This window comes from Oncorhynchus masou, chromosome 5, assembly GCF_036934945.1.
Source record: "Oncorhynchus masou masou isolate Uvic2021 chromosome 5, UVic_Omas_1.1, whole genome shotgun sequence".
NCBI lineage: Eukaryota > Metazoa > Chordata > Actinopteri > Salmoniformes > Salmonidae > Oncorhynchus > Oncorhynchus masou.
In genome coordinates, this window is record NC_088216.1 from 48,487,486 (window position 1) to 48,509,465 (window position 21,980).

The following is a 21,980-nucleotide window of genomic DNA, read 5'->3' on the forward strand; positions in this document are numbered from 1 at the left end:
ATGTCAAATTTCTCAAGTAGACAATATTTAATTTATAAACATAATAGCTTACATGTATCATAACCACTGCAGAATAAATTCCTCACCTTTTCTTCATATTCCGGAAGTAACCATACCATGACCATCTCTCATGTAATTGGGCCTACTAGAAAGGCTATGATAATTTCTAGTTTTTGCTGAAGCCTATGCTTTCGACAGCTAGAGCGGTTAATAACTTACTGTAGAATTTAACAGGTGAAAATACAGTTGATTCATTGAAGTGTGTATAGGCTACTACTGTAAGTAGGCCCACTGAAAAAGAAAACATTCTGCCAACAACTTCAAAGACATTTGATCAAGTTTCCTTCAGATACTGTATTGGCCTAATTCCAATACTGCCAAAGTATCAGCAAATAAGGGCATTATTGTCACCATAAAAGGTGAACGATGGACGTTTTTTCATGCGGTGCTATAATGCTTGTTCACTCGCGCAGTTTCACTACAAGTCTAATTTAAAATAGGAAACATGCGTTTGTATGGCGCGCATCAAGTTCATAAATCTCAATATTTTCAGAAATGGTGCCCGCAGATATTTAGTGTTAAATTTACTCAACGGTTATAAATGAGGCCCCAGGTGGTTGATGGACAACAGAGAAAAGTGGAATCCTCTGCTTCTCACTTACTGCTGTACAGGCACAACTGAGAGGAATGAATGGTACCATGTGTTGTGTATAGGACTGTATGTCTCTAATGTGAGCTGAGGAGAGATTCATTTATCTCTGTTCTCATTCCCCAGCCACCCCCCCATCCTCCCCAGGTCCCAGTGGTGACCTCTATTGATGAGGGTTGTCATGTCCTTCTTAGGTTCTTTCCCTTCACCCTTCCCCTACCCCTCCCATGTGACCATGGCTTATTCTGACTAAATGAAAGATCTGGGGGGGGTTGGGTGTTTCACCTGTCTATAGGCAGCCCCCCCCCCCCCCATAGCCTTGGAAAACACACACACACACACACACACACACACACACACACTAGGAACATTACATCAAGGGGAGGGGAGGGACTCTCAATCAGCCCCACAGCCTTGGACCACTGTGTCAGCTACGTCAACCAAAAACATCCGTTATGGAAATATATTATACACTTAAATGTACTGTTTTGTGATAATTCATGCAGTGGGAAATAATCAAATATATTTGTATTTTAGTTTCTCAGTTATAGTACTATCACAGATTGTTCCAAATGTCTGTCCACTGGGCACAGACATCAATTGAATGTTTATTCCATGTTGGTTCATTTCATTGAAATGGCGTGGAAACAACGTTGATTCAACCAGTGTGTGTCCAGTGGGTGGGGTCTTCTTAGCTCGCGGTTATCTTACCATGCCGATGCTAGCAGACTGTGACGATCATATAACCTCTCTCTTTTTCTCTGTCTGCCGCTCCCCCCCTGAAAACCAACCATGTCGCCATGTGGAATCCATCAACAGGTAAGTTTCCATCTTATTGTGCTAATTTGCTTCAGGACATATTCATAGTCAGTGTCGTCACTCAACTTTCTACGCAGCTAGCTAATCGTATAACTAATATAAATGTACTTTAGCTACATAACATGGGTATAACAGTAGAATGACTGTTTTTTTGGAGTAGAATAACATTGTTGCCGCATCCTTTTCTTTTAGGACATACTTACTCCATGACACAACTACTCCATAACATAACTACTTCATAACATAACTCCACAACTGGAACATTGTTTAATGCTGTAGACATGCTCTTGCTATAGGCCAATGTTTTAATGAACCCTCTAATATCACTAACAGCAACTGCAACATCTATCTCTCGCCCTCTCTCTCTCTCTCTCTCTCTCTCTCTCTCTCTGTATATTTTTGTACTCTGTCTGGGACCAACAGCAAAGATCCAGCAGGACCGTAAGTGTTTTTCTATTAACACAGTAGGGTCATTCCACGAAATGAGTCCCTTTTGGGTAGTGTAACTCACTTTAACATTCCAGTCGTAAAGAACACACATTCAATTTAATAATGAACCTGTTTCCCATCTCAAGAGGTTAAATAAAAAATAATAAAAAACAGAGTAAGTGCCTATTAAGTGCCAAAGTAAGTAACAGGGTTTTATCTTAAATCAGCCATACATCTGTAACAGGGGGAATGGAAGCTTGTTGTGTGGAACTGGGAGGGGCAATTGAATGCAAGCTTCATTACAACAACAACAATTTGTAAAACGTTTATAGACTGTCAATCTATGGGTGACAGGCATCCTGCTCGACCCACTTTGTGTTCCACCAGAAAAAAACAACAGGAAATGGCCAAAAAGAGTAGAATGATTTCACCTGCTCTTACACTATGACTGTTATATGTTCAATGTTTCTTTTAAACAAAATATTTAAGGAATAGTTTGACCATATTCAAACGAGAGTTCAGTTCACATAGCAGGGTTGACCTTATGAGGTTACATTTACATTTACATTTAAGTCATTTAGCAGACGCTCTTATCCAGAGCGACTTACAAATTGGTGAATTCACCTTCTGACATCCAGTGGAATAACACACAGAGTGCACAGATGGACATGCTGAGTTATAGCACTTTGGCATGTCTTCATTAATATAAAAAAATCTGATTTAAAAAAATATATATTATTTTGACTCATTTTGTGGATGACCCCAGAAATGCTTCTGTTGTGTCTATTGTGTCTGTTATAATACTCATTTCGTTTCAAGTTTTATTTGTCAAATTCACAAGTAAAGTGACATGCTGAACTTGCAAGTCCTATGCAACAGTGCAGTTTTCAATATCAAAATAAGTATAACTAATAACATATATGCAGTGCCAGTCAAAAGTTTGGATTCATTCAAAGGTTTTTCTTTATTTTTACTATCTTTTGATATTGTAGAATAATAGTGAAGACATCGGAACTATGAACTAGCACATATGGAAGCATGGAGTAACCAAAAACGTGTTAAACAAATCAAAATGTATTTTATATTTTATATTCTTCAAAGTAGCCACCCTTTGCCTTGATGACAGCTTCGCACACTCTTAGTATTATCTCTACCAGCATCACCTGAAATGCTTTTCCAACAGACTTGAAAGAGTTCCCACATATGCTGATCACTTGTTGGCTGCTTTTCCTTCACTCTGCAGTCCAACTCATCCCAAACCATCTCAATTGGGTTGAGGTCGAGTGATTATGGAGATCAGGTCATCTGATGCAGCACTCCATCATTCTCCTTCTTGGTCAAATAGCTCTTACACAGCCTGGAGGTGTGTTGGGCCTGTAAAAAAACAAATGATAGTCCAACTAAGCGAAACCAGATAGGATGACGTATCGCTTCAAAATGCTGTGGTAGCCATGCTGGTTAAGTGTGCCTTGAATTCTAAATAAATCGCCAACAGTGTCACCAGCAAAGCACCCCCACACCATCACACCTCCTCCTCCATGCTTCATGGTGGGAACTACACATGCAGAGATCATCAGTTCACCTACTCTGCGTCTCACAAAGACACAGCAGTTGGAATCAAAAATTACTAGTTTGGCCTCATCAGACCAATGGACATTAGACCGGGGGATATCTGTCCTTTGGTCTGATATATATATATATATATATATATATATATATATATATATATATATATATATATATATATATATATATATATATATATATATATATTAGGACATCTACTTTGTGCGTGACAAGTCATTTTTACAACAATCGTTTACAGACCGATTATTTCACTTATAATTCACTGTATCACAATTCCAGTGGGTCAGAAGTGTACATACACTAATTTGACTGTGACTTTAAACAGCTTGGAAAATTCCAGAAAATTATGTCATGGCTTTAGAAGCTCCTGATAATTGACATAATTTGAGTCAATTAGCGGTGTACCTGTGAATGTATTTCAAGGTCTTCCTTCAATCTCAGTGCCGTTCATCTGTACAAACAATAGTACAGTGAAATAGTCTGTCTGTAAACATTTGTTGGAAAAAATTGCACAAAGTAGATGAACTAACCGACTGGCCAAAACTCTAGTTTGTTAACAAGTCATTTGGGGCGGCAGGGTAGCCTAGTGGTTAGTGTTGGACTAGTAACTGAAAAGTTGCATGTTCAAATTCCTGAGCTGACAAAGTACAGGGTACAAATCTGTCGTTCTACCCCTGAACAGGCAGTTTGACCCACTGTTCCTAGGCCGTCATTGAAAATAACTGACTTGCCTAGTTAAATAAAGGTAAAAATAAATAAATTGTGGAGTGGTTGAAAAACAATTTTTAATGACTCCATCCTAAGTGTATGTAAACTTCCGACTTCAACTGTATATTCACTGCTCAAAAAAATAAAGGGAACACTAAAATAACACATCCTAGATCTGAATGAATTAAATATTCTTATTAAATACTTTTTTCTTTGCATAGTTGAATGTGATGACAACAAAATCACACAAAAATGATCAATGGAAATCAAATTTATCAACCCATGGAGGTCTGGATTTGGAGTGACACTCAAAATTAAAGTGGAAAACCACACTACAGGCTGATCCAACTTTGATGTAATGTCCTTAAAACAAGTCAAAATGAGGCTCAGTAGTGTGTGTGGCCTCCACGTGTCTGTATGACCTCCCTACAATGCCTGGGCATGCTCCTGATGAGGTGGCGGATCGTCTCCTGAGGGATCTCCTCCCAGACCTGGACTAAGGCATCCGCCAACTCCTGGACAGTCTGTGGTGCAACAGACTGGTTGACGGAGCGAGACATGATGTCCCAGATGTGCTCAATTGGATTCAGGTCTGGGGAACGGGCGGGCCAGTCCATAGCATCAATGCCTTCCTTTTGCAGGAACTGCTGACACACTCCAGCCACATGAGGTTTAGCATTGTCTTGCATTAGGAGGAACCCAGGGCCAACCGCACCAGCATACAGTTTCACAAGGGGTCTGAGGATCTCATCTCGGTACCTAATGGCAGTCAGGCTACCTCTGGCGAGCACATGGAGGGCTGTGCGGCCCCCCAAAGAAATGCCACCCCACACCATGACTGACCCACCGCCAAACCGGTCATGCTGGAGGATGTTGCAGGCAGCAGAACGTTCTCCACGGCGTCTCCAGACTCTGTCACGTCTGTCACATGTGCTCAGTGTGAACCTGCTTTCATCTGTGAAGAGCACAGGGCGCCAGTGGCGAATTTGCCAATCTTGGTGTTCTCTGGCAAATGCCAAACGTCCTGCACGTAAGCACAACCCCCACCTGTGGACGTCGGGCCCTCATACCACCCTCATGGAGTCTGTTTCTGACCGTTTGAACAGACACATGCACATTTGTGGCCTGCTTGAGGTCATTTTGCAGGGCTCTGGCAGTGCTCCTCCTGCTCCTCCTTGCACAAAGGCGGAGGTAGCGGTCCTGCTGCTGGGTTGTTGCCCTCCTACGGCCTCCTCCACCTCTCCTGATGTACTGGCCTGTCTCCTGGTAGCGCCTCCATGCTCTGGACACTACGCTGACAGACACAGCAAACCTTCTTGCCACAGCTCACATTGATGTGCCATCCTGGATGAGCTGCACTACCTGAGCCACTTGTGTGGGTTGCAGACTCTGTCTCATGCTACCACTAGAGTGAAAGCACCGCCAGCATTCAAAAGTGACCAAAACATCAGCCAGGAAGCATAGGAACTGAGAACTGAGAAGTGGTCTGTGGTCACCACCTGCAGAACCACTCCTTTATTGGGGGTGTCTTGCTAATTGCCAATAAATTCCACCTGTTGTCTATTCAATTTGCACAACAGCATGTGATCAGTGTTGCTTCCTAAATGGACAGATTGATTTCGCAGAAGTGTGATTGACTTGGAGTTATATTGTGTTGTTTAAGTGTTCCCTTTATTTTTTTTGAATAGTATATATATATATATATATATATATATATATATATATATATATATATATATATATATATATATTTTTTTTCCCCCTCATCAATCTACACACAATACCCCATAATGACAAAGAAAAAAAGGTTTTTCAACATTTTTGCAAATGTATATATAAAAAAAGAAAACTTCACATTTACAAAAAAAAAAAAAGAAATATCACATTTACATACAGTTGAGGTCTGAAGTTGACATACACCTTAGCCAAATACATTTAAACTCAGTTTCTTCACAATTCCTGACATTTAATCCTAGTAAAAACTAATTAAGGCAGTAACCTAACAAAATGTGGAAAGGGTGAAGGGGTCTGAATACTTTCTGAATGCACTGTACATGTAGGCAGGGATTCCGAGAAAGTGACTGGCAACAGGAGAAATAAGAATAATCATAAACAGTATGGCAGCAAAATAAGATAGGTGTGTGTATGTGTTTTTTTGTGTGCGCGGGTCAAGGGTTTCCTAAACTAGGTCCTGCCCCAACTCGGTCCTGTCCTGTACCCCCCCCCCCCCCTCCCCCAAGGGTACTGGTATTGGTCAAACTCAAACTGTACAAAATGATCCTCATTCACTAAAAGCCATTGTCATGACTTTCTTACATGAAAGGGGAGGTTAACTTGGCCCCAGTCAAGTTTTAGTCATGTTTTTGTTTGTTTGTTGCTTTAACCCCTGGACTCACAAACGGGTGGATGACTACAGTTGTTATCTATTCTATACATTTAAAGTAGTGCTTAACAGCAGTTGGGTAACTGCCGGCAACCCCAAACTGAGGACATAGAGAGAATAGTAATGAGCGATGAAATCCCCTCGCTCTTTCCCTCTAACAGAAGATTCTCTATCTTGGCCAGGGAACTTCCGTCAGACTTGGGCTATTCCCTATAAGACTGTGGTTGCTCTGGACAAGATTTATGGAACACACAAATACACACAGTCGTTCCTCTCTCCCACCTTGGCACATCTTGGCAAGTGGGCTTTCCTTTCGACTGAGGCTAGTTTGTACAGCGGGAGGGCGCAAACAGTTTTCTTTGAGGCTGGGCCTGATTGCTGTGTAGTGTCGGTGCTGAGGCAGAAGGAGCAGAGTGATCCCCTAGCGCTCAGTGATCTAGAAGTGGAGCAGGGCAGAGAAACAGTGGGGAATCATCTGGCGTAAGTGGGAAATGAAATGTGCATAGAAGAGTGGGCACAGCTGTGTTAAGGCCAGAGGGAGGGGAGAATACACAGAGTCAATGGAACCAATTCATCTACACCATAGGCTAATGCTCTCCTTTCTTCCTTCACTCCTCCTGGATATGGCCACGGTGTGATTGTGTGTGAGTGTGCTGGGGGGAGGGGGGGTGATGTCTGGTGATGTGTATTGTCTGGTGCAATGTCTCTTATCTCCTAACACTAAACTGACACACCTGATTCAGCTCATCAAGGTCTTACTGTTTGTTTAGTTCATTAGGTGAACCAGGTGTGTTATAGTGCTTCGTTAGAACAAAAGCCTACACACACACACACACGCACGCACGCACACACACACACACACACACACACACACACACACACACACACACACACACACACACACACACTGCAGTCCTCCAGCAGCAGGGTCGAAGAATGCTTCCTATACTTGTTCATGTTTTATATTTTTATTTTTAAATGTCCAGTACATGCCTACTAGGGCTAGAGGTAAGTTAGAGGTTATGAACATTCTCTTTCTCGCTCTCTCTCTGTCCTTTGTCTCTCTCTTCCTCTCTCTCTCTCTCGGTACATTCTCTCTCTCCATTGTCTCACTCTCTCTCCAGTGAAGCAGCCTCCCACCATTATGAAACAGTCGTTGAAGGACTACATTGTTGATCCCAGAGATAACATCATCATTGAGTGTGAGGCCAAGGGGAACCCCGTGCCAACGTGAGTTACACACAAAGACCTCCTCTCATCCCTCCATCCTTCTCTCTGTCCATCCGTCATCTATCGCTTCTCTCCTCCCTCCCTCCTCCACTCGGCTTGTCGTCTCTCATTTCCTGCACCCTCTCGCCTGCTTTGTCTCTCTCTCCCTCTCTCTCTCTCTCTCTTTCGCTCTCTCTCTGATCATTCTTTTGTCTTTTTGTTTGTGCTTGTTTTGTTCTCTCTCCATCCTGCATACTTTCCTACTCTGTCGTTATCTCACACTCTACCCCTCCTTTTCTCACTGCTGGAGCTGGGTGTCTCCACTTGTTCTCGCTCTCATTCTTTCTCGCTCTCATATTCACTCTTTTTTTCTCCCTGTTATATCTTGTCTCACTTCTCTCAACCTCCCCCCTCTCGATCTGCCCTACTGTTACCTTACCATGGCCTTTCTCTCTCTCTCTCTCTCTCTCTCTCTCTCTCTCTCTGACGATGACAGTTATACAGGATGACAGTCATTAGTTTGAGCATGAATAGGTCAGCACTGCTCTGCCAGTGTGCCATCCTGCACCCCATTTCACCCCCTACCCTCCACCTTCAACCCCATTCCAACCCCCACCTGAACCTTGTCAGCATCCCAAACCCATCGCCTGCACTCCACCCACCCCTGCCCCTACCCCATACCCCATGACAGCCATCCAGCCACCCCCCATATTCCCAAGCTGACAAGTGCCCCGCTATCCAGACCTGACAAGTGCTTTCACCTTGCTTCCTCCTCTCTCTTTGCCTCCACTCCTCCCCTCGCCTGCTCCTCTCCCTTGTCCCTCCATCTCTGGTCATGTCATCACAATAGGAACACACTGAACTATGTTGCCTTTAACCACCCCCCCCCCCTTCTCCAACTCCACCCCCTCCTCCTCCTTCTCCCACTCCACCACCTCCTCCTCCTTCTCCCACTCCACCACCTCCTCCTCCTTCTCACACTCCACCACCTCCTCCTCCTTCTCACACTCCACCACCTCCTCCTCCTTCTCCCACTCCACCACCTCCTTCTCCCACTCCACCACCTCCTCCTCCTTCTCCCACTCCACCACCTCCTTCTCCCACTCCACCACCACCACCTCCTCCCCCTCCTCCACCACCTCCTCCCCCTCCTCCTCCCCCACACCACCCTCCCCTGTGCCTCAACCTGATATGCCAGCCTGTGTCCCCTTTAAACCATTATTCTACCTCCTCCTGTTCCCCTCACTCCTTTCCTCTCTCATGCCATCAGATGGGCTAATACGAACCCACTTACACACACACACACACACCCACACGCACACATTCACGCACACACAGACACACACACACGCACACACACCCACACGCACACATTCACACACACACAGACACACACACGCACACACACCCACACATTCACGCACACACAGACACACACACACGCACACACACCCACACGCACACATTCACGCATACACAGACACACAGGCGCACACACACCCACACGCACACATTCACGCACACACAGACACACACGCACACACACCCACACACACACATTCACGCACACACAGACACACACACACACACGCACACACACCCACACGCACACATTCACGCACACACAGACACACACACACGCACACACACCCACACGCACACATTCACGCACACACAGACGCACACACACCCACACGCACACATTCACGCATACACAGACACACACGCACACACACCCACACGCACACATTCACGCACACACACACACACACACACACACACACACACACACACACACACACACACCCCATGTGAAGTTGCGTAACCAGGCCCTGACCAGCTGAGGACAGTGGTCTCATTCAGGGGTGCTTTTTGTTTGTTTCGAGGCACATTGAGGGTTTACATAACACACACTCATAACAAACACACAATACACACTCATAATACACACATACAAATGCACACACACGCCATTCAAAATCCTATTTTCCCTAACACATAATCCTAAACCTAACCCTAACCTGTACCCTAACCCTAAACTTAACCCTAGCTCCTAACCTTAACCCTAAAACTAACCCTAGTTCCTAACCCTTAACGTAATTCTAACCCTAACATTAATTCTAATCTTAACACTAAACCACCTAGAAATAGCATTTGACCTTGTGGGGACTAATAAAATGTCCCCAGTTGGTCAAATGTCTGTTTTTTTTACTATTCCTGTGGGGACTACTGGTCCCTACAAGAATAGTTAAACACGCACGCACACACACACACACACACACACGCACACACACACACACACACACACACACGCACACGCACACGCACACGCACACACACACACACACACACACACACACACACACACACCTCTTTCCATTCCTAGGCAAGTCATTGTGCTAGAATGATGCGGCCAGTTTACTATTCATGCTTATAAATCATTCAGAGAGGGATCGCTCACTCATTCAGTCCCAATCAGTCCTGTTGGCTCCCATACAGCATCCTAGAGAGACACCCATTGTCCTGCTCTAGTTGTGGTTCTATTACCCTGGTCCTACAGTCTGCCACAGACAGAGCTATGGGACTAGAATCGACTCTGTCTACTCTACTGTATGTTGAGTAAATATGACAGTAATCCCCTTTTCAAAATAGCAGCCCGAGCAGTTATGTAACCGCGTGCTTGTATTCATTCATTAACCAATCAGAAGCGCTTCTCAATCCAAAATCATTTTGTGTGGTTACACAGACACAGATTAAGTCTTTTACTCCTGGCTCCCTAAAAGCTTTATCAAATCAAGAGTCTCCTTTGAAAGTGCTTTTTCATTTTAGGAGTCCTTAATCTGGAGTCCTTAATCTGGAGTCCTTAATCTGGAGTCCTTAATCTGGAGTCCTTAATCTGGAGTCCTTAATCTGTGTTCCGCGCAAATTGCTCAACTGCCCATTAGTGGTTGAGATAAAGAAGCATTAGACAATGCTTGACATAACAGACCTGGACCAGCTTCTCAGAGTAGGAGTGCTGATCTAGGAACAGTCTTTGAGATCATAATACATAAGATTGCATGGACAGAGGGGACCTGATCCTGTACCGGGACACTTCATCTGAGACATGAATACGGGCCCAGGACCAATTCCTGAAGAATTTACACGTCTCTTACATCACTGACTACTCCTGCTTTCTAGTTCTAGGATTGACCCAGTTATTGTGTTCTGTTCTGTTTCCATGGCGTCTCAGGTTCTCATGGCGACGGAACGGGAAGTTCTTCAACGTGGGGAAGGATCCGCGGGTGACGATGCGGAAGCGCTCAGGAACGCTGGAAATCAGCTTCCGGAGCGGAGGGAGGCCAGAGGACTACGAGGGTGAATACCAGTGTTTTGCCTCCAACGACTTTGGAACGGCGCTGACCAACAAGATCCTACTACGAGTGTCCAGTGAGGAGATATACACACATACACATGCACTCACTCACCCACACAAACACACACACACACACACATAGATAGATACACACAAAGACATTTGCATGGACACAAAAAAAACTATAGTCTACATTCTGAAATGTTAGCAAGTGAATATGACTTGTAATAAGTATCTAAAACTCTCTCTCCCTCTGTCAGAGTCTCCTCTGTGGCCTAAGGAGGTGTTGGAGCCAGTGGTAGTGGGTGAGGGATCTCCCCTGGTCCTGGCCTGTAACCCTCCTCCTGGTCTGCCCCCTCCGCTCACCTTCTGGATGGACAGCGGTGAGTCTAGCTCTCTGTCTGTCTGTCTGTCTGTCTGTCTGTCTGTCTGTCTGTCTGTCTGTCTGCCTGTCTTTTTCTCTGTCTGTCTATTTCTCTGTCTGTCTTTCTCTCTGTCTGTCTTTCTCTCTGTCTGTCTGTCTTTCTCTCTGTATTTCTCTGTCTGACTTTCTCTCTGTCTGTCTGTCTTTATCTCTGTCTCTCTCTCTTGCTCTCGTTATCTCTGCCTGTCTCTCTCCCCTTTCATCTGACTCTGACTCTCTCCCCTTCGATCTGACTCTGACTCCTCCCCTCTCTCTCCCGCTCTATCTGACTCTGACTCTCTCACCTTCTATCTGACTCTGACTCCCCCCCTCCCCCTCTATCTGACTCTGACTCTCTCCCCTTCTGACTTTGACTCCCCCCTCTCTCCCCCTCTATCTGACTCTGACCCCCCCCTCTCTCCCCCTCTATCTGACTCTGACTCTCTCCCCTCCTATCTGACTCTGACTCCCCCCCTCTCTCCCCCTCTATCTGACTCCCCCCTCTCTCCCCCTCTATCTGACTCTGACTCTGTCCCCCTCTATCTGACTCTCTCTCTCCTCTCTCTTTATTGGCATAGGAAAAATATGTTAACATTGCCATAGCAAGTGAACTAGATAATAAACAAAAGTGAAATAATCAATAAATATGAACAGTAAACATTGCACTCACAAACATAAAAAATAATAAAGACGTTATGAATGTTATATTAAGTGCAAATAGTTAAAGTACAAAATGGTGTTTGTTATTCACCGGTTGCCCTTTTCTTGAGGCAACAGGTCTCACTCTCTCAATTCAATTAAATGTGCTTTATTGGCATGACGTAACAATGTTTGGAGATGTACAATATTATCATAATTAAAATAGTCTTGGCCACTTGCTCTTTTATTCTCTCACTCACTCTTCCTGTCTAGAAACCTTTAACACATTTCACTCTCAATCTGTCCTCTCTCTCTCTCTCTCTGTCCTCTTCTATAGCAGTGTGTGTTACTGCTGACCAACTGAAAATATGTCTGTGTGTGTCTGTGCATGCATGTGAATCTCTGACTCGGCTGGGTAAAGAGCTGAGAGAGCAGAACCCAAGAGACGACAGAAGCCATTTTAAGAGCCCAGACTCAAGAGGTCCTTCACAGCTAATGGTGTCCACTATATTCTCCTCAGCCATTCAGTTCAGTTCAGTAAGGCTGTATCCCAAATGGCACCCTAATGCCTATATAATGCACTACTTTTGACCAGGGCACGTAGGGCTCTGATCGAAAGTAGTGCACCATGTGGGGAAAAGCATGCCATTTGGGAAGCAGTTTTAATCTTTATTAGACATGCTGAGCATTAGCCATGGGGCCACTATGAACAGAATACTTACAGTAGATTAGAAAATACAGTGATCATATTATTATAGCACATTGTCCATTCGCAATTGCACACCACCACTTCATGATACCACTGGCTGGGTTATGATTGGACCTAGGGCATCGTCATGACAACCAGATTGGCCCGTTTCGCTCTTTATAGTTACCAAGTATGTGATCATCTGTCGGGAGCATCTTGTTGTGTTAGGAGTTAACATTCACACAGGGCCCCACACACTACACTAGAGCTGACCTAGCTGGCACCATAGATATAGAACCCTAGATAGGATATATTGTCTATGGCTGGCACCACTGGCTGCCACTGTGTCCAGACATTGCTAGAGGGGACAGGCATGGTACTCTGTTACATGTTACATACAGTCGTGACCAAAAGTTTTGAGAATTACACAAATATGAATTTTCACAAAGTCTGCTGCCTCAGTTTGTACGATGGCAATTTGCATATACTCCATAATGTTATGAAGAGGGATCAGATGATTTGCAATTAATTGCCATGCAAATGAACTGAATCCCCCAAAAACATTTCCACTGCATTTCAGCCCTGCCACAAAAGGACCAGCTGACATCATGTCAGTGATTCTCTCGTTAACACAGGTGTGAGTGTTGACGAGGACAAGGCTGCAGATCACTCTGTCATGCTGATTGAGTTCGAATAACAGACTGGAAGCTTCAAAAGGAGGGTGGTGCTTAGAATCAATGTTCTTCCTCTGTCAATCAAGGTTACCTGCAAGGAAATACGTGCTGTCTTCATGGCTTTGCACAAAAAGGGCTTCGCAGGCAAGGATATTGCGCTGGGAGAGATTGCACCTAAATCAACAATTTATCGGATCATCAAGAACTTCAAGGAGAGCGGTTCAACTGTTGTGAAGAAAGCTTCATGGCTCCCAAGAAAGTCCAGCCAGCGCCCGGACCATCTCCTTATGTTGATTCAGCTGCGGGATCGGGGCACCACCAGTACAGAGCTTGCTCAGGAATGGCAGCAGGCAGGTGTGAGTGCATCTGCACACACAGTGAGGCGAAGAATTTTGGAGGATGGCCTGGTGTCAAGAAGGGCAGTAAAGAAGCCACTACTCTCCAGGAAAAACATCAGGGACAGACTGATATTCTGGAAAAGGTTCGGGGATTGGACTGTTGAGGACTGGGGTAAAGTCATTTTCTCTGATGAATCCCCTTTCCGATTGTTTGGGACATCCGGAAAAAGCATGCCAGGGCGGATTTCAGAGGTGTTGAAAAGAAGGGTCAACACTGCAAAAATTGACTCTTTGCATCAAACTTCATGTAATTGTCAATAAAAGCCTTTGACACTTCAGAAAAGTTTGTAATTATACTTCAGTATTCAATAGAAACATCTGAATAAAATATCTAAAGACACTGAGGCAGCAAACTTTGTGAAAATGTATATTTGTGTCATTCTCAAAAAATTTGTCCACGACTGTACACTCAGCCGGGGCCAGACTAGTTAGAAGATCAAGCCAATGAGACTAGGTTACAGTTAGAGGGTAACGTCTATTTGGTTAGAGGGTAACGTCTATTTGGTTTCGTTTTTCAATTTCACATGAGATACAGGCTACTCATTTTGGCCAGTCCAGTGGATGCCTCTGAAATAAGATCATGTTATGGTTGATTATGAAGCATGAAGTCTAAATGACTTAGTATGTCTCCCCTCCCTCCCTCCCTCCCTCCCTCCCTCCCTCCCTCCCTCCCTCCCTCCCTCCCTCCCTCCCTCCCTCCCTCCCTCCCTCCCTCCCTCCCTTCACAGCCATGATGCCTATAACCCAGGACAAGCGTGTGTCCATGGGTCTGAATGGAGACCTGTATTTCTCTAATGTGCTGGCTAAAGACTCCCACACAGACTACAGCTGCAACGCCCGATTCCTCTTCACACACACTATCCAGCAGAAGAACCCCTTCACACTCAAAGTGCAGACCAGTAAGTAGGCTACACACACACACATGGGTGCGTGCACGCAGACGCACACATGAGCCCACGCACGCACACACACACACACACACACACACACACACACACACACACACACACACACACACACACACACACACACACACACACACACACACACACACACACACACACACACACACACACACACACACACACACACACACACAGGCTTTGAATGTAGCCATGGTCTATTGCTCTGTTCAGATGGGATCATTTACTACCTGGTCAACCAGTGTGCCTCATATTATACACTTAGTGGAGAGAGTAGATTGACCAGGTGAAAGCTATGACCCCTTATTGATGTCACTTGTTAAATCCACTTCAATCAGTGTAGATGAAGGGGAGGAGACAGATTAAAGAAGGATTTTTAAGCCTTGAGACAATTAAGACATGGATTGTGTATGTGTGCCATTCACAGGGTGAATGGGCAAGACAAAGGATTTAAGGGCCTTTGATGGTAGCTTTTCACGCTCAACAGTTTCTCATGTGTATCAAGAATGGTCCACCACACAAAGGACATCCAGCCAACATGACACAACTCTGGGAAGCATTGGAGTCAACATGGGCCAGCAACCCTGTGGAAAGCTTTCTACACCTTGTTGAGTCCATTCCCCAATGAATTAAGACTTGTTCTGTGGGCAAAAGGGGGTGCAATTCAATATTAGCGTCTGCTAAATGACTTAAATGTAAATGTAAATGTATTAGGAAGGTGTTCCCAATGTTTTGTCCTTTCAGTGTATATGAGAAATAAGATGCCTCCATCTACAGGTGGCCTGGTGCCATGACATGTACAATATTTCATCAGGACATTCTCCTTTGTTCCTCAGTGTGAGCTGTTGTGCCTGTGTTCTCCTCCAGCAGTGATTGTCGTCTACGTGTCCTGGAAGCTGCTTCTTTACAGTTGACATTAAAGTTGATATCTCTCTTTTTCTGAAGCAGGGACGAAAGCAGCTCTTCAGTTTCTACGATTTTCTTAGAGCTGGAAAGGCTATGTAGTTGTGAGTGTTGGCATGCGTGTGTGTGCATAATTGTGTGTGTGTGTGTGTGTGTGTGTGTGTGTGTGTGTGTGTGTGTGTGTGTGTGTGTGTGTGTGTGTGTGTGTGTGTGTGTGTGTGTATGTTCGAGTGCGTGTGCGTGTGTGCATGTTTGTGTGTTTACGTGTGTGTTTGCGTGTTCTGCACGCTGACTGCTGTGTGTGTGTGTTTTCAGAGGAGCCGTATAATGACACTTCCTCTGTCAACTCCACTGACCCGTACGGTGGTGAGTCTAGTCCAGACACGCTTTCTTCCTTTTCCTCCCATTCTTCACCCCCAGCAGTACCGTGCCACTCTCATAACACCGTTCTACCACTGTAGTCTAGCCTGCACATGCTAACCAGTCAGTTGAATGACTCAGTTATCAACAAAGCTAGCACCGTATAGCCTAGCCTGTTAATCCTTCAGCTCAATGGATGTCTTAACATCACAGCTAGCTAACACAGCTAGCCATGTAGCCTGCTAATCAGTCAGCTCAATGGACATGCGACCAACATAGCAAGCTAACACAGCTAACAACACAGCCTAGCCTCAATGGATGCTGTTAGCAACCTTTTTCACTGATATTGCTTTTTATAGCAGAGACTTTAACCTCAACCCTGGCCTCATAACCAGCCAGCTCAGCCTTACTAAACTCAATTTAATTCAAGCGTGGGGTGTTTTATTTACCCACCCTGCTGTTTTCAATGACACTCACCCTGACCAAGACCTCTCACTGCCAGAATACAACCGTGTTGATTTGCCCATAAGGTCCTTTATCCTAGCATAACCTCTAATTCTCCCTTCAGCTGACTCATTGCATATGTGGTAACTCAGCAGCTGTACAGACAAAAGGCCAGTTTGTCCCTTAACTCAACCAATGTCAAGCCTGGCTTTAGAGCCCCTCCAAACTAAGTCAGTGGTGACAGTAGAGCTTTGGAGAATCTCCCTGTGGTACTCTAGAGGCTAGCACTGCAAAAAAAAGGGATTAGAAAAGGTCTCCTCGAAAGATGTCTCTTTGTTCTCTGACATCCTCTTGGTCTCTCTCTTCTCTGACATCCTCTTGGTCTCTCTGTTCTCTGACATCCTCTTGGTCTCTCTGTTCTCTGACATCCCCTTGGTCTCTCTATTCTCTGACATCCCCTTGGTCTCTCTGTTCCTAGGCCGTCGTTGAAAATAATAATTTGTTCTTAAAATTAACTGACTTGCCTAGTTAAATAAAGGTCAAATAAGAATAAATGAAAATACCTCCTACTGCTCCTACTCCTACTGCTTATCATAAAGCCCTTAACCCAAGCCCAATCCACAGCCAGCCTATATAGCCAGAGGGGGAACCAGTGGCATATGTTCTAACTACTCTGGCTCTAGGGAGTAGGCCTGGGAGGGGTGGCATGTGTACCATTGTGAGGCAACTCTCATAGGAACAAAATGGGGACAGACACCGTGACCCTCTTTGGGACGGTCGTGTGGCAGAGGTATAAGAGAGGGATTATCCTAAACCATGCATGCAAGAAATAGCATCTGTATTCATGATATGTTCATTAATAGTTATAAGCTTGCAAATGCAAATGTGCACGTATGCGTGGTCACACACACACAGAGAGAGGATGGGAGCGGGTTGGAGCTGTACCACCTGTCTCTCTTACACGCACGCACACACACACACACACACACACACACACACACACACACACACACACACACACACACACACACACACACACACACACACACACACACACACACACACACACAGTTGTAGTAAGCTTATCCCTGGGGGCTAGGTCTAGTTTCCCTCGGGGGTTGCAGTGCAACATGGGAGGATCCCGCTCAAGCGGTGCCATTGGCTACACGTTGCCATGGCTGCGCATTGCCACGGCTATAATGTCACTTGTCGCGGTGATATGGCGTACATATGTCCTCTGCCAGTTGTCTGCACTAATCCCAGAGACCCTCTCTCCTCTCCAAGTGTCACTAACAATAGCACATCTCTGTTTTCAGTGCTCTGGAGATGCTAACTGCTAACACATGCTTTAATCCCATACAGATCAGATCTGCATCACGAAAGAAGCTAACGTGTGCCTGGTTCATTATAGCTCTGTTACTCTTAAGCTAATTCTGTTGACTGTGGGCTAACCTTCTAACTTACCCAACCTAATGTATTTAGTGTTTGGTAACACTGACTTTGGGCATAGATGTTTTAATGTGTTTACTGTTTGAGGAAATGCTGTATTTATATGCGTACGATTTTTTAAGTTGGTGGTAAGTATAATATGCATATAGTAAATCTATAATGAATTGAAATGGATCTGAGGTGGGTTTTGGTCAAGTGCAACGCAACAAGCAGTTAAACAGCTCACAGCCACAAGTGTGTTACTATTCCTACTGATCTATGTGTAAACACAACATGCCTCACACAACATTTCTGCTACATTGTCTTTAAGAGTATAAATCCCTTAATGACCGAACTCTGAACCTGACTCAGAGCTCAGAAGGTTCTGGAAGGGATCCAAACGTTGAAGGGATTTAACATTGGCTAAATGCTTAAGCCATGCACTGGGATTGTTACATGAAGCACACCACTGAAATATATGAACTCAGTGGCCCGATATATGCTCTTTTAACTATATCAAAGGATTTCCTTCTAAGCAGAGAAGGAAAGGGAATAAGAAGCAATATGTTTTTCTGTGATTCATCAGGACTGGTTTTGATGTCTGTCTTTTTTTATTTAAAGTCTCTGGTCTCGGTTTACGTAATTGTGATTCTCTGGCGGACTGAAAGTGGGAGATCAATGCTGTTGTTGTTTCTTCTTCTCTGGTTTAAATGGCTGCCCTCCAGGGGGGGTGAGAGACAAAGGAGCAACTAACAGGGTGATATGGCTACAGAACAAACCGGAAAACAAGCCAAAGCTAAGGGGGGCAACTGAAAGATAACGATGAGAACATTCTACGGAAGTAGATTAACCGTTTCATCCGTTTGCTTGGCAGAGACGCTGGGCATGGAAGCATGAAAATAATAAACCGATTAGTTTGTGCTCTGTCTCATATCTTTATAAGGAGCTGGTACACCTACTGTGTCGGAAGTGACTCATGGATTAAACATAAACTCCAATCATTGTGTTTGATTAGAATTGAGATGAAGGTGAATGTATTGTGTGGGTGTGTTAACCCCTTCCTCTCCTGTCCCCAGGTCGTAAGGTAGCAGAGACCACCCCTAGCTTCCTCTCCCCCACGGGGACTGACAGCTCGAGGATGGTGATGAGAGGAGAAAAGCTAAAGCTGGAGTGTATTGCTTCCGGAGTGTGAGTGGCGGAAACACGCAGACACACACGTACACACACACACGCACACACACACACACACACACACACACACACACACACACACACACACACACACACACACACACACACACACACACACACACACACACACACACACACACACACACACACACACACACACACACACACTCTATCTTTTATCAGGAAAAAGAACACCCCATCTCACCCCCTATTCCCTCTCCCATCTCACCCACTCTTTCCCTTTCCTCCCTCCCTCTCTCAGTCCAACTCCCAGTATAAAGTGGTTTAAGAAGGGGGGAGACCTGAACCAGAAGGTGAAACTAGACAACTTCAATAAGACTCTGCGTATCGACAGTGTGTCAGAGGAGGACGCAGGGGAGTACATGTGTATGGCCAACAATCAGATAGGAAGCATCCGACACTCCATCTACGTCCAGGTTAAAGGTAAGGAGGGGAGGGGTGTGTGTGTGTTGCCATGCATGTGAGCGTCCGGGTGGGTGTTGCATGTGTTTTGCACACGTGCTTGTCGATCTGTTTGGTTGACCATCTGACCGATGGCGTCTCTTGTACCCAACAGCGGCTCCCTATTGGCTGGACCAGCCGTCCAATCTGGTGCTAGCGCCGGATGAGAACGGTCGTCTGGTGTGTCGGGCCAATGGAAACCCCAAACCTCACATCCAGTGGCTGGTCAACGGAGGGCCGATCGAGAGCAATAGTGAGTCCTTCACAACCCATTCAACATCATTCATCAGCCATGGAAATACTATCAAAATAAGCCAACTCAAACCAGCTGCTTCCACATCCAGCCTGTTTTTACATTTTACATTCTCTCTCTTTCTCTGTCTCTCTTTTCTCTCTCTCTCCTCCTTTCTCCCCCTCTTCCAGGCTCCTTGCCCAACCCTAGCAGAACGGTGGCAGGTGACACCATCATGTTCCGCTCCGTTCAGATCGGCAGCAGCGCTGTGTACCAGTGTAATGCATCAAATGACCATGGTTACTTGCTGGCCAACGCATTCATTAGCATACTGGGTAAGAAAGAGAGTGGTGATGATGGTTATGATGATGAGTAATGAAGCTATAATTAAATGGGACAAAATATGTAAATGTATTATGTCTCTCTCTCTTCCTCTCCCTCTCTTCCTCTCTCTTTCTCTCTCTCCCTCTCCCTCTCTTCCTCCCCCTCTCTCTCTCTCTCTCTCTCTCGCTCTGTCTCGCTCTCTCTTCCTCTCTCTTTCTCTCTCTCCCTCTCTTCCTCCCCCCCTCTCTCTCTCTCTCTCTGTCTCGCTCTCTCTTCCTCTCTCTCTGTAGACATGGCCCCCAGAATGCTGGGTCCTAAGAACCAGCTGATAAAGGTGATAGAGAACAACAGAACCTTCCTGGACTGTCCCTATTTTGGCTCGCCACTTCCTGAGCTACGCTGGTGAGTTTAGTTTAGTTTATTAGGATCTCCATTAGCTGTAGTGCAACAGCTACTCTTCCAGTGGTCCACACAAAACAAAATGCATATACTAGTGAGTATGGAAAGAAAGACCCAGATAGAATAGATACCTTACCTCCTGAGGAGAGATGAGTGCAAAAAGTGTAAAAGTTGTGTGTGTGGGTACGTGTATAGATGTGCGTGTCAGGGGTTGGAACCACATTTTTTTTCAATTGTTTTGTTCTGAACTGAACCACTATTTTTGGGGGGTTCCGTTACACTCTTCCGACTAGTAAAATAGTGTTCTGAACTGGTTCGAACCCCCCAAAAAGTTCTGGTTTATATTGTTCCTTTCTGTTCCCTTTTAACCTGTGAAATCAACAGTTGTAGCTCATTATATTAATCAATCGGTGCGGATAGAGCAGGCAAGCTAGTTGTGTAGATGATGGAGAGACCAACAGAAAATGGACACAATTCAATGGATATCAATCAACAAAGAGGTAAGACTATGCTGTGACTGCAGATGACTGACTTGTGTAGAGTAGCCTATGCGCAAGATGTGACAGAAATGTTACTGCGGGAAGAGAGTGAGAGGGTTGAGGAACAGGCTTGAAGCGCTAGGCATCTTGTTATGACATGCAATATCTGAACTAGGTCCACAGAATTATACCTGGGAGCAGCATCTAGGAAGGAACTTTGAATTTCCTTTGAGCTAGCTAACAAGCTAAAAGGACAAAAGGACATTTAAAGTGCCTTCATAGAAGCTGCACCAGAATTAAAAACACAGATTTTCTTCGGTAGTGAATAAATCCAATGTTAAACGTGATAACTAGGCCTATAATGTTCTTAACTAGCATTGAACCAGTGAATCCATTCTTCTATACCTAATAAAAAATCTCTCTTCCTATCTTTTCACACTTCTAATGTCAGTATATTAGCTTATGCTTTTCAGGGGGGAGGGGCGGGTAGCCTAAACACACAGGCACACTGGCAGAGATTCAGGGGGGAGGGGCGGGTAGCCTAAACACACACGCACACTGGCAGAGATTCAGGGGGGAGGGGCGGGTAGCCTAAACATACACGCACACTGGCAGAGATTCAGGGGGGAGGGGCGGGTAGCCTAAACACACACGCACACTGGCAGAGATTCAGGGGGGAGGGGCGGGTAGCCTAAACACACACGCACACTGGCAGAGATTCAGGGGGGAGGGGCGGGTAGCCTAAACACACACGCACACTGGCAGAGATTCAGGGGGGAGGGGCGGGTAGCCTAAACATACACGCACACTGGCAGAGATTCAGGGGGGAGGGGCGGGTAGCCTAAACACACACGCACACTGGCAGAGATTCAGGGGGGAGGGGCAGGTAGCCTA

The 21,980-nt window shown here is 45.2% G+C and overlaps 1 protein-coding gene across 12 annotated transcripts in view; it reads left to right on the forward strand.

Annotated features, from left to right (window-relative positions):
- The window catches only part of nfasca (neurofascin homolog (chicken) a), a 153,284-nt gene that overhangs the window by 85,504 nt on the left and 45,800 nt on the right, over positions 1–21,980 (forward strand). For 9 of the 12 annotated variants that reach the window (XM_064965816.1, XM_064965813.1, XM_064965824.1 and 6 more), the window contains exons 4-14: positions 1,892–1,909; positions 7,700–7,805; positions 11,017–11,213; positions 11,400–11,522; positions 14,670–14,840; positions 16,083–16,133; positions 19,076–19,187; positions 19,453–19,634; positions 19,768–19,905; positions 20,076–20,219; positions 20,499–20,610. In XM_064965816.1, the coding sequence (XP_064821888.1) occupies positions 1,892–1,909; positions 7,700–7,805; positions 11,017–11,213; positions 11,400–11,522; positions 14,670–14,840; positions 16,083–16,133; positions 19,076–19,187; positions 19,453–19,634; positions 19,768–19,905; positions 20,076–20,219; positions 20,499–20,610 (1,354 nt within the window). The remainder of the gene's footprint in view (positions 1–1,891; positions 1,910–7,699; positions 7,806–11,016; positions 11,214–11,399; positions 11,523–14,669; positions 14,841–16,082; positions 16,134–19,075; positions 19,188–19,452; positions 19,635–19,767; positions 19,906–20,075; positions 20,220–20,498; positions 20,611–21,980) is intronic. The other 3 variants (XM_064965820.1, XM_064965825.1, XM_064965818.1) reach the window with 2 other exon arrangements.